General features: G+C 41.8%; 1 protein-coding gene across 1 annotated transcript in view; it reads left to right on the top strand.

Annotated features, from left to right (window-relative positions):
- Positions 1–8,699, top strand: part of SAMHD1 (SAM and HD domain containing deoxynucleoside triphosphate triphosphohydrolase 1) — a 41,483-nt gene extending 32,784 nt beyond the window's left edge. The window contains exons 7-10 of the mRNA XM_026455277.1: positions 1,189–1,344; positions 3,746–3,846; positions 3,964–4,072; positions 8,604–8,699. Coding sequence (XP_026311062.1) covers positions 1,189–1,344; positions 3,746–3,846; positions 3,964–4,072; positions 8,604–8,699 — 462 coding nt within the window. The remainder of the gene's footprint in view (positions 1–1,188; positions 1,345–3,745; positions 3,847–3,963; positions 4,073–8,603) is intronic.
- The last annotated feature ends 4,953 nt before the right edge of the window (positions 8,700–13,652 follow it).

Here is a 13,652-nt window from a genome sequence, read left to right as displayed (position 1 = left end):
GACGGGCGGATCACGAGGTCAGGAGATCGAGACCATTCTGGCTAACACGGTGAAACCCCTGTCTCTACTAAAAAATACAAAAAACTAGCTGGGCGAGGTGGCGGGCGCCTGTAGTCCCAGCTACTTAGGAGGCTGAGGCAGGAGAATGGCGTAAACCCGGGAGGCGGAGCTTGCGGTGAGCTGAGATCCGGCCACTGTACTCCAGCCCGGGCGACAGAGCGAGACTCCATCTCAAAAAAAAAAAAAGAATAATTTCTAGAGCAAGAATTGTTTCTGGGCAGGGGGGAAGAATAGTTACAGGGCAAGGTGCTTGTAATCCCACCACTTTGGGAGGCTGAGACAGGAGGATTACTTGAGCCTAGGAGTTTAAGACCAACCTGGTCAACAAATCAAGACCCTGCCTCTACAAAAACATTTAAAAATTAGCTGGGTAGGGTGGTGCCCACCTGTAGTCAGCTACTCGGGAGGCTGAAATGGGAGGATCACTTGAGCCCAGGAGTTCAAGGCTACAGTGACCCCCATGATCATACCACTGGACTCTAGCCAGGGCAGCAGAGCGATTCCCTGTCTCTTAAAAAAAAAAAAAAAAAAAAAAGTTACAGGACAATTCAGGTTTTGTTTTTCATCTTGAGTTAGTTTTTGGTAGGACCTAGGAAAGGGCAGATGTCTTCAGGAGTTCATTTGATCCTTAACATTGATTGTGAATCAGTGAGCAGAGATGAGCAAACAGGCCAATTTGAGATTTCCAGGGAGAGCTTTGTTTTTACTAGCAAGTTTGCAGTTACCCCTTTTCACCACTAGATGGTAGTGCCTAACAGAGCTTACAACTGCACATGTTCAAAGGGTGATGAAAAAATACAATTCAATTTTATGATGATATTTATTAAAATGTAATTCTATCTGCATGATCTTGTAATATTCACTTAGGTACTGTACGTGATTATATTATAAAATGCATTAAATATGTTTATGAAATAATAAGTTTTGTAAAAGTTTTGTAGACTAGTAAAATCATGAAAACTCTGACAGGTTTTTAAAAATGTTCCTAAGATTGTGGTTAGAAACTAGAGAATTAATATGCAATAGATCCTCATCTCAGAATTACTTGGAATTGAGGATAATTTTGTTAATCAGGACTTCCAGTGGGCTAGAATCTTTAACACATCATATTGTGCTTATTTTTCCTAGCATGAACAAGGCTCAGTTATGATGTTTGAGCACCTTATTAATTCTAATGGAATCAAGCCTGTCATGGAACACTATGGTCTCATCCCTGAAGAAGATATTTGCTTTATCAAGGAACAAATTGTAGGACCACTTGAATCACCTGTCAAACATGTTTTGGTAAGTTTATGTACAACTTAATTTTAACTGACTGGTGCTTTACATCTAGCCTTTTCATGATTCCTTCTGAGTTATACATTTGGCTATTTTAGAGGCTAAATGGTAAAATATGAGTTCTATGTTTCTACTGTTTAATGCAAAAAATAAAAGGCTTGTATTTTTTTCTACCTCTCAACTGAATTATTTAGAAGTTACTTCCCAAAACTATATATACAGAAATTCTTTTTTTTTTTTTTTTTTTTTTTTTTTGAGACAGGGTCTTACTCTGTCACACAGACTGGAGTGCAGTGGTGCAATCTCAGCTCACTGCAACTTCCACCTCCCAGGCTGAAGCGATCCTCCCACCTCAGCCTCCTGAGTAGCTGGGACCACAAACGTGCACTACCATGCCCAGTTAATTTTTGTATTTTTTGTAGAGATGGGGTTTTGTCACATTGCCCAGGCTAGTCTTGAAATCCTGAGCTCAAGTGATCTGCCCAGCTCTGCCTCTGAAAGTGCTGGGATTACAGGTGTGAGCCACTGTGCTTGGCATAAATTCTTTTCTCTCTTTTTTCTTTCTCTTTTTCTCTCTCTCTTTCTCTCTTCTTTCTCTCTCTCTCTCTCTTTCTCTCTTTCTCTCTTTCTTTCTTTCTTCTTTCTTGAGTCTTACTCTGTCGGTGAGGCTGGAGTGCAGTGGCACGATCTCAGTTCAGTGCAACCTCCGTCTCCCAGGCACAAGCAATTCTCCTGCCTCAGCCTCCCATGTAGCTGGGATTACAGGTGTGTGCCACCACGCCTGGCTAATCTTTGGATTTTTAGTGGAGACAGGGTTTCACCATGTTGCCCAGGCTGGTCTCAAACTCCTGACCTCAGGTGATCCACCCACCTCGGCCTCTCAAAGTGCTGGGATTACAGGCGTGAGCCACTGTGCCCGGCCATAAATTATTTTTTAGTGAATATATATGCAGTATTTTATTCATTTAAAAAAATGTTTTTTAGAGATGTGGTCTCACTATGTTGCCTAAGCTGGTTTCGAATTCCTGGGCTCAAGTGATTCTCCCACTTTGGCCTCCCAAAGTGCTGGGATTACAGGCATGAGCCACCATACCTGGCCTGCAGTATTTTATATAGACGCCTAAAGTAATTTTGTTTGGAATGTAAATGTGTATGTTTCATCTAGCCATTAAAATGAACATATTTGGCCAGGCTCAGTGGCTCATGCCTGTAATCCCAGCACTTTGGGAGGCCATGATGAGAGGATCACTTGAGTCCTGGAGTTTGAGATCAGCCTGGGTAACATACTGAAACCCTGTCTCATGCCTGTTGTCTCAGATGCTTGGGAGGCTGAGGCAGCCTGCAGTGATCTGTGATTGTGCAACTGCACTCCAGCCTGGGCAACAGAGCTATACCCTGTCTCCAAATTAAAAAAAAAAAAATTGCATTTGAAATATTTAAATATATGAAGATCTACAAAAAAGTTGAACTGGTTCAATGGAAAATCTGTTTTGTTTCCTTTTTGATCTTTTGTATTTTTTTAATTAAAAATAAAGTTGGAAAATAATTTCCCCCTGAGACTTTTAGGGTTGTTTCCTCAAATATATACAAGTGTACTTATAGTATAAGATAAAGAGATGGGTTTTGTAGCAAATATCCTATTTCCAAAAAAATTGAGTTCAAATAATACATTCAACAATGCATATTATTTAGACTAGGTGTGTAGCTACTTTGAAAGATCGTACTATTTTAATGCATGAATTCAAGCATCATTAGTTTATTATTAGATTTTATATTATTTATTTATTTTTTTATTTTTGAGACAGAGTCTTGCTGTGTTGCCCAGGCTAGAGGGCAGTAGTGTAACCTCAGCTCACTGCAACCTCCACCTCCTGAGTTCAGGTGATTCTCCTACCTCAGCCTCCCGAGTAGCTGGGATTACAGGCATTTGCTACCTAGCCTGGCTAATTTTTGTATTTTTTAGTAGAGACGGGATTTCACCATCTTGGCCAGGCTGGTCTTGAATTCCTGACCTCATTATCTGCCCTCCTCGGCCTCCCAAAGTGATGGGATTAGAGGCGTGAGCCACTGCGCCTGGCCTAGATTTTATATTTTTCAAAAACTTGGTTTATAAACCAAGAAAACACAGTTGTTGTTGGTTTTGGGAAATGTAATACAGTTAAGATCTTTACAGTGGCACAATAAAAGAAAATGTGGTAACAATAAGGTATCATATACCTTAGCATTTCTTTTCCCTTTCTACTAGTTTTGAAATGAAGTGGAAGAAGGAATAGAGCCTTCTAGTTTATCTTATATTCCCAGTCAGGTATCTGTTTATAATTTACAGATTAATAAAATTGCTTTGCTTTGATTATAAATAGATTTGGTGCCTGTCCTAAAACTTCCAGTGGGTTTTCTTGCCTTCCAGTGGCCATATAAAGGGCGTCCTGAAAGGAAAAGCTTCCTTTATGAGATAGTGTCTAATAAAAGAAATGGCATTGATGTGGACAAATGGGATTATTTTGCCAGGTATGCACTGAACACTTCTGAAAAGTTGGCTAAAATATTTATATAAATTTAGTATTACTATTAAGGTACAACTTCCTTGTTGAAAAATTTCATATCTCTGCTTTGGAATCCTTCTAGGGACTGCCATCATCTTGGAATCCAAAATAATTTTGATTACAAGCGCTTCATTAAGTTTGCCCGTGTCTGTGAAGTAGGCAATGAGTTGCATATTTGTGCTAGAGATAAGGTAAGCTCTGCCAGAGGAGATAATAAGAAGAGTGTTGTTCCTAGTCTGAAATTTGGAAATAACCATATGACAATTTGGAATAATTGGTAAATCGACAATCTCTTTGCTTAATTCCTAGGATTTGTAAATATCTTTAGTCTCTTCCCTCCTACTGCATTATTAAATAATAATAAAATTAAAATGGACATTTATTAAGTTTTGAGTCAGACACTGGTTTTGGGATTTTTTTGTTTGGTTGGTTGCATTATTTTTGAAATAGGATCTCACTGTGTTCCCCAGGCTAGTCTTGAACTCCTGAGCTCAAGTGATCCTCCCTCCTCAGCCTCCCAAGTAGCTGGGTACTACCGGTGCACATTATCATGCCTGGCTTGTATGAGGCATTATTTTAAGTGCTTTGGACGGATCAACTTATTCCATATAACCCTGTGAGATAGATACTATTATTCCATTCAACAGGCGAGCAAATTAAGGCACAGAGAAGGCATATAATTAACAAGTAGTAGAGTTGGAATCTCAACCCAAAAAATTTGTTTCCTGAGTCTCTCTCTTTTTTTTTTTTTTTTTTCTTTTTTTGAGATGGAGTCTCGCTCCACCACCCAAAGTGCAGTGGCGCCTTCTCGGCTCACTGCAAGCTCCGCCTCCCAGGTTCACACCATTCTTCTGCCTCAGCCTCCCTGGTAGCTGGGACTACAGGTACCCGCCACTACGCCCGGCTAATTTTTTTTGTATTTTTAGTACAGATGGGGTTTCACCGTGTTAGCCAGGATGATCTCGATCTCCTGACCTCGTGATCCAGCGGCCTCAGCCTCCCAAAGTGCTGTGATTATAGGCATGAGCCACCGTACCCGGCCCAGAGTCTCATTTTTAATCACTATATTAGTGTTGAAAAATTTTATACAGTTAACACCTGAACAAAATCGTGTTTAGGGTGCTACCCCCTCTCCTAGTTGAAAATCTGTATATAACTTTTCTTTTCTTTTTTTTTTTTTTTTGGAGTTAGAGTCTCCCTCTGTTGCCTAGGCTAGGGTGCAGTGGCACGATCTTGGCTCACTGCAAGCTCTGCCTCCTGGGTTCAAGTGATTCTTCTGCCTCAGCCTCATGACTAGCTAAGTTTACAGGTGCATGCCACCACGCCCAGCTAATTTTTCTCTTTTTATTAGACAACGGGGTTTCACCATGTTGGCCAGGCTGGTCTCGAACTCCTGACCTCAAGTGATCCACCCACTTTGGCCTCCCAAAGTGCTGGGATTATAGATGTGAGCCACTGTGCCTGGCCTGCAGCCTGCATACAACTTCTGACTTCCCAAAAACTTAACTACTAATAGCCTCCTGTTCACCAGAAGCCTTATTAATAACTTTAATGGTCAGTTACACACATTTTGTATGGTTTTTTTGTTTTTGTTTTGTTTCCAGACAGGGTCTTGCTCTATCATTCAGGCTGGAGTACAGTGGCACTATCATAGTGCACTGTAGCCTTGACTTCCTGGGCTCAACTGATCCTCCTCTGCCTCTTGAGTAGCTGGGACTACAGGCCTATGCTTGGCTAATTTTGAAATTTATTTTATAGAGGTGGGATTTCACTGTGTTGCCCAGGCTGGTCTCAAACTCCTGGGATCAAGCAACCCACCCACCTCAGCCTCCTGAAGTGCTATGATTATAGGTATGAGCCACTGCACCCAGCCTATGTTACATGTATCATATACTATATTATTATTATTATTATTATTATTTTGATACAGGATCTTACTCTGTCACCCAGATTGGAGTATAGTGGTGCAATCTCCAATCACTGCAACCTCCACCTTTCCAGCTCAAGCAAATCTCCCACTTCAGCTTCCCAAGTAGTTGCAACCACAGGCACATGCCACTATACCAGGCTAATTTTTCTATTTTTTTTGTAGAGAGAGGGTTTCGCTATGTTCCCCAGACTGGTCTTGAACTCCTGACCTGAAGCGATTTGCCCTCCTTGGCCTCCCAAAGTGCTGGTATTACATGTTGGAGCCACCATGCCCCGTCTACTGTATTCTTACAATAAAGTAAGCTAAAGAAAAGAAAATGTTATTAAGAAAATCATAAGGCAAGGCCAGGTGCAGTGGCTCATGCCCGTAATCCCAGCACTTTGGGAGGCCAAGGTGGGCGAATCACCTGAGGTTAAGAGTTCGAGACCAGCCTGCCCAACCTGGGCAACATGGTGAAACCCTGTCTCTACTCAAAATTCAAAAATTAGCTGGGTGCAGTGGTGAGCACCTGTAATCCCGGCTACTTGGGAGGCTGAGGCAGAAAAGTCACTTGAACCTGGGAGGTGGAGGTTGTGGTAAGCCGAGATTGCGCCACTGCACTCCAGCCTGGGCGACAGAGCAAGACTCCTCTCAAAAAAAAAAAAAAAAAAATCATAAGGCAGAGAAAGTATATTTACTATTCATTAAGTGGAAGTGGATCATCATAAAGGTCTTCATCCTCATCGTCTTCACATTAAATAGACTCAGGAAGAGGAGGGGTTGGTCTTACTGTCTCAGGGGTGGCAGCGGAGCAAGAAAATCTGTATAAGTGAACTCTTACAGTTCAAACATGTGTTGTTAAAGGTCAGCTGTAGTTAAACAACTGAAATCACTAGGTCCCTGTTAGATGGCAGTCATGTAATCAAAAAGTAGTATAGTACTATACTATAGAAAGTCAAGAACGGCTAGGCGTGGTGGCTCATACCTGTAATCCCATAATCCCACTACTTCGTGAGGCCGAGGTGGGCAGATCGCTTAAGCTTACAAGTTTGAGACCAGCCTGGCCAACATGGTGAAACCCTGTCTCTACAGAAAATACAAAAATTAGCCAGGCGTGGTAGCATACACCTGTAATCCCAGCTACTCAGGAGGCTGAGGTATGAGAATCACTTGAACCTGGGAGGTGGAGGTTGCAGTGAGCCAAGATTGTGTGCCATTGCATTCCAACCTGGGTGACAGAGCGAGACTGTCTAAAAAAAAGAAAAAGAAAAAGAAAGTCAAGAATGAAGAACATAAGAATAGTGATACCTATTTCCTACAGTTATTGGGAGGATTAAAATATATATTTATATACATATATATGCATATATATATGCCTGAATATATATATATATATATATGCCTGAAACAGAACCTGTCACAGAGTTTGAGCATGTAGTAGATTTTAGGGGTTTGTTTTTTTTTGTTTGTTTTTTGTTTTTTGAGACAGAATCTCGCTCTGTCACCCAGGCTGGAGTGCAGTGGCTTGATCTCAGCTCACTGCAAGCTCCGCCTCCCAGGTTCACGCCATTCTCCTGCCTCAGCCTCCCAAGTAGCTGGGACTACAGGCGCCTGCCACCACGCCCCGCTAATTTTTTTGTATTTTTAGTAGAGGCGGGGTTTCACCATGTAAGCCAGGATGGTCTCGATCTCCTGACCTTGGGATCCACCTGCCTCGGCCTCCCAAAGTGCTGGGATTACAGGCGTGAGTCACCACGCCCAGCCACATTTTATTTTTTTTTTGAGATGGAGTCTTGCTCTGTGGCCCAGGCTGGAGTACAATGGCGTGGTCTCGGCTCACTGCAACCTCCACCTCCTGGGTTCAAGCGATTCTCCCACCTCAGCCTCCCTATTAGCTGGGATTACAGGCACCTGTCATCATGCCTGGCTAATTTTTGTATTTTTGTAGAGACAGGGTTTCACCATGTTGGCCAAGCTCATCTTGAACTCCTGATCTCAGGTGATCTGCCCACCTTGGCCTCCCAAAGTGCTGGGGTTACAGGTGTGAGCCATCGTGCCTGGCCTAGTTTATTAAGAATGAAAGTTCTGGCCGGGCGCAGTGGCTCAAACCTGTAATCCCAGCACTTTGGGAGGCCGAGACGGGTGGATCACGAGGTCAGGAGATTAAGACCATCCTGGCTAACACAGTGAAACCCCGTCTCTACTAAAAAAAATACAAAAAAATTAACCGGGCGTGGTGGCAGGTGCCTGTAGTCCCAGCTACTCAGGAGGCTGAGGCGGGAGAACGGTGTGAACCCAGGAAGCAGAGCTTGCAGTAAGCCGAGATCAAGCCACTGCACTCCAGCCTGGGTGACAGAGCGAGACTCCATCTCAAAAAAAAAAAAAAGAAAAGAAAAGAAAAGAAAAAGAATGAAAGTTCTTGCAATGAAAGACTTGTACTACAGCCTGGCCAACAGAGCAAGACTCCGTCCAAAAAAAAAAGAATGAAAGTTAGCTGGGCACAGTGGCTGATGCATGTTATCCCAGCAAGGTTGAGGTGGGAAGATCACTTAAGACCAGCCTGAGTAACATAGCAAGACCTTGTCTTTAAAAAAATAAAAAATAAAAATAAAAAAGAATGAAAGTTGCAAGCCAATAAATGGCTTTACTAATCTGCCTCATCATTTTGTAGTGGGGTCAAAGGTGTTAATGAAGAAGTCCCTGTTCAAAGCCCTCTTGTCTGCCACAATCACTTTTCCTTGTCCTGTATACTTGTCTCTAATAAGAGTAACATAATCTGATCCTATTAATATTTACTTCATGTTTTCCTGCAGGAAGTTGGAAATCTGTATGACATGTTCCACACTCGTAACTCTTTACACCGTAGAGCTTATCAACACAAAGTTGGCAACATTATTGATACAATGTAAGAAACTTGATTGTCATTTCCCTATAAAATTTTCCTTGATACTTGGCTAGAGTATCATACTAGGCTCAACTAGACATTTCTAGATAAGTTCAAGTAAATATTAAGTGATCAAATTTAAAATGGTTTCCTTAAAGAAAAAAATCTAGCATAGAGTTAATTTAGTTGGAGGAAAAGGAGAGAAGTGGATAAAGGGGCTTAGGCCAGACATGAAGCAGCAGTGCTGAGATCACCCAGGACCTTGGCAGAGCTAGTCACTTACGTACCAGATACTACTCATCAGCAGAATGGGAGGTAGGACGTGAATATTTGAATTCTGAGATTAATGACAAAAATTAACTTTAAGGATTAAGATTAATGTCTATTTGTATCCTGTCAAATATTTATCAAAATTAGTACCAAATGGTAAAACCAACAGCAATTTTACCTCTTCCTAACCCAGTCAGAACCATAGCAGAAAACTGTACAGCCAGGTCTCCCCGTGACTCAAAGATTCCATGAGGAGTTATCAAACACTGGATGTGAGCCAAGTTAACTTCTTCCATGTCTCTAAAATAGCCTTAAATTAATTAACCCTTCATGTTCGTTTTCACATTTGTGTTGAGGAAGTTTACCTTCATTCCTATTTTTACCTATCCTTTGTCATGAGCAGATTACTTGGAGTACATTCTCCTATTTGTATGTTAATACTTTGGTAAGAGTTTTTGTTGTTGTTGTTGTTTTGTAATTCAGAGAGATCTAGGTTCAAAGCCTGGCCCTGTTTCTTCCTAACTTGGTTAAATCAAAATTTACTTCATTTCTGCATCTATAAAATAAGGGCTGAATACACCTACCTTATTGTTGGGAAGATTAAATAAGATGATGAATGTAAAGCCCTGCCACAGTGCCTGGAACACAGTAAGCACGGTAGCTCACAGGTCACCAAGCACAAATTTGGTATGGTGGAGAAGCAGTTGTCTTTAGAACATTGTGCCTCGTTATTTTATTTCCCTAAAGTAGAAAGATTTCCTTAAGTAAGACATAAGGCAAATATTCAAAATTTCTCATAAGCATACATTTTTGCAAAATGATTTTTAGGATTACAGATGCTTTCCTCAAAGCAGACGACTATATAGAGATTACAGGTGCTGGAGGCAAAAAGTATCGCATTTCTACAGCAATTGATGACATGGAAGCCTATACTAAGCTGACAGGTAAGAAGTAACAGGTAACATAGATGGTCCATCTCAGATAAACTATAAGTCCCCTTGAATTGCCAGTGAGTTATTTTTCTTTCTTTTATTTTTCATTTTTCAAAATAACTATTTAATTTAAAAAAAAGAAAGGGTCTCACTATATTGCCCAGGCTTCTCTCAAACTCCTGGGCTCAAGCAATCTTCCTGCCTTGACCTCCCAAAGTGCCAGGATTACAGGTGTGACCCACTGTACACAGCCAGTGGAAGAATTTTAGCTTCCCAAGTAATTATCTCCTTTTGAATTTGAGTTTTATTTCTGTCTTGTACCGATAAAGTGACCTTGATAAAGGGATTTGACCTATCTGAATCTTTCATCTGTAAAATGAGGGCAATGATACCTAGTATACAGTTTTGTTGTGATGTTTAAATGACGCATAGCACCTAGTATAGACTTGACACATAAGTACTCAATATACATTATTTAACTTTTTTTTTTTTTTCCTGCAGATGGAGTCTCGCTCTGTCACCTAGGCTGGAGTGCACTGGTGCAATCTTGGCTCACTGCAACCTCCACCTCTTGGGTTTCAGCAATTCTTCTGCCTCAGTTTCCTGGGTAGCTGGGACTACAGGCATGCCCCACCATGCCCAGCTAATTTTTGTATTTTCAGTAGAGACGGGGTTTCACCATATTGGCCAGGCTGGTCTCGAACTCCTCACCTCATGTGATTCATCTGCCTCGATCTCTCAGAGTGCTGGGATTACAGGTGTGAGCCACCAAGCCTGGCCCATTATTTAACTTTTTAATTTAATTTTTATTTTTTTATTTATTTTGAGACAGGATTTTATTCTGTCATCCAGGCTGGAGTGCAGTGGTGCCATCATAGCTTATTGCAGCCTCAACCTCCCGGGCTCAAGTGATCCTCTTGCCTCAGCCTCAGCCTCAGCCAAGTAGCTGGGACTATAGGCATGTGCTACCACACCTGGGTAATTTTTTCAATTTTTGTAGAGACAGGGTCCCACTATGTTGCCCAGACTTGTCATTATTTAACTCATACCTGGACTAATATTGAACACCAAAAAACTGACTTGACCATTTAACATTATTTTCATTACAAAAACACAAGATGCCAGGAACATCTATCCACACTTCTGCAGAAACAAAATCTGCAGCTTAGTGTGGAAAGGTTCTTTTTTTTTGAGTGTGGGACAGAGTTTTGCTCTTGTAGCCCAGTCGGGAATGCAATGGCACAATCTCGGCTCACTGAAGCCTCCACCTCCTGGGTACAAGTGATTCTCCTTCCTCAGCCTCCCGAGTAGCTGGGATTACAGGTGCCTACCACCACGCCCAGCTAATTTTTTTTTGTATGTTTAGTAGAGACAGGGTTTCACCATGTCAGCCAGGCTAGTCTGGAACTCCTGACTTCAGATGATCCACCTGCCTTGGCCTCCCAAAGTGCTGGGATTACAGGCGTGAGCCACTGCACCCAGCCACAGCTAGTTCTTTAATGTGGGAAAGTATTGACTGAGATAAAGCAAAAGAAGTAAAATGAAAAGTATACACCAGTCAGAGTTCTTAGTTACAAATTATGAGACTGTTTAACTAAAAATAAAATTGGGCCAGGCATGGTGGCTCATGCCTGTAATCCCAGCACTTTGGGAGGCCAAGGAGGGCAGATTACCTGAGGTCAGGAGTTCGAGACCATCCTGTCCAAAATTGTAAAACCCTGTCTCTACTACAAATACAAAGATTAGCCAGGCATGGTGACGCATACCTGTAATCTCAGCTACTCAGGAGGCTGAGGCAGGAGAATCGTTTGAACCCAGGAGGCAGAGGTTGTAGTGAGCCGAGATCGCACCACTGTACTCCAGCCTGGGCAACAGAGCAAGACTCTGTCTCAAAAATAAATAAATAAATAAACAAAAAATAAAAATAAAATTGGAAAGCAATCACATAGCTTACAGAATCCGTGGAAAGGTTGGAGGCTCTGAAAATGGAGAAAAACAACAGAAGCTAAGTTACCTAAGACACAGCCAAATCACTACCATAGCTTCCTGCCTAGAGTGCTACTTCTACGGCAGCTGGATTCTATTTGCTGCACACTGACAAAATGAAACCTAAACTATCTCCTCCTAAACTGTCTTTGAAGAACCAGTTTTTTAAATTACCAACCCCATGCAGATTGTTATTTCTGTAAAGTATGATAAAAATGAATTACTAGAAAAATGAAATGGGGGGAAAGGCATGTAAAATACAAGCCCAAATTTTTATTATTCAACTTGACAGACTTCACATTACCTTTCAGTAAATTCAATCAAAAGATACATAATAGGCCAAACAAGGTGGTTCATGCCTATAATCCCAGCACTCTAGGAGACCAAGGCAGATGGATCGCTTGAGCCCAGGAGTTTGAGATCAGCCTGGGCAACATGCTGAAACCCTGTTTCTATAAAAAATTTAAAAATTAGCCGTGATGGTATGTGCCTATAGTCCCAGCTACTCAGGATGCTGAGGTTGGAGAATCACTGGAGCCCAGGAGGTGGGGATTTGCAGTGAGCCAAGATTGCACCACTGCAGTCCAGCCTGGGTAACAGAGCAAGACCCTGTATCAAATAATAATAATAATAGAGAAAAAAATAAAAAATTAACTTACAAGAACTATATACATTGTTCTTTAAAAAACATATATATAAGGCTAGGCAGGGTGACTCATGCCTATAATCCCAACACTTTGGGAGGCTGAGGCAGGTGGATCACTTGAGGTCAGGAGTTCAAGACCAGCCTGACCAACATGGTGAAACCCTGTCTCTACTAAAAATACAAAGTATTAGCTTGACATGGTGGTGGGTGCCTATAGTCGCAGCTACTCAGAGACTGAGGCGTAAGAATCACTTGAACCCAGGAGGCGGAGGTTGCAGTAAGCCAAGATCGCACCACTGCATTCCAGCCTGGATGACAGAGCAAGATTCCATCTCAAACATGAAATAAATAAATAAATAAATAACATAACATAACATAACATAAAAGTAAAAAAAAAAAAATTGAACAAGTTGAGGATACTTTTAATTTTCATTCATAATAATGCAAGTGATGCCACATTTTAAAAAGTCAGCCGGGCACAGTGGCTCACGCCTGTAATCCCAGCACTTTGGGAGGCCGAAGCAGGCGAATACGAGGTCAGGAGTTCGAGACCAGCCTGGTGTCTGTAATCCCAGCTACTCTGGAGGCTGAGACAGGAGAATCATTTGAACCCAGGGGGCGGAGGTTGCAGTGAGCCGAGATCGCACCATTGCACTCCAGCCTGGGCAACAGGGTGAGATTCTGTCTCAAAAAAAAAAAAAAAAGTCATCTAAAAGTCATCTTTATCCAGGTGTGGTGGCATGTGCCTTTAGTCCCAGCTGTTCAGGAGACTGAGGCAGGAAGATTAATTTTTTCAAATTATATTTACATTTAAACTAGCTTTTGATTTAGCTGGGCATGGTGGCATGTGCCTATAGTCCCAGTTACTCAGGAGGCTGAGGCAGGAAGATTGCCTGAGCCCAGGAGGTCAAGGATGCAGTGAGCCATAATCATATACCACTTCATTCCAGCCTGATGACACAGTGAGACCCTGTCTCAAAAAAAAAAAAAAAATTTAGCCAGGCATGGTGGTGCACATCTGTAGTCCCAGCTACTCAAGGGCTAAGGCAGGAGGATGCCTTGAGCACAGGACTTTGATGCTGCAGTGAACTATGATCACACCACTGCACTTCAGCCTAGGCACAGAACCTGACCTTGTCTCCTT

The sequence above is a fragment of the Piliocolobus tephrosceles genome, chromosome 20 (genome assembly GCF_002776525.5).
Source record: "Piliocolobus tephrosceles isolate RC106 chromosome 20, ASM277652v3, whole genome shotgun sequence".
Lineage (NCBI taxonomy): Eukaryota > Metazoa > Chordata > Mammalia > Primates > Cercopithecidae > Piliocolobus > Piliocolobus tephrosceles.
This window is presented reverse-complemented; position numbering and strand designations above follow the sequence as displayed.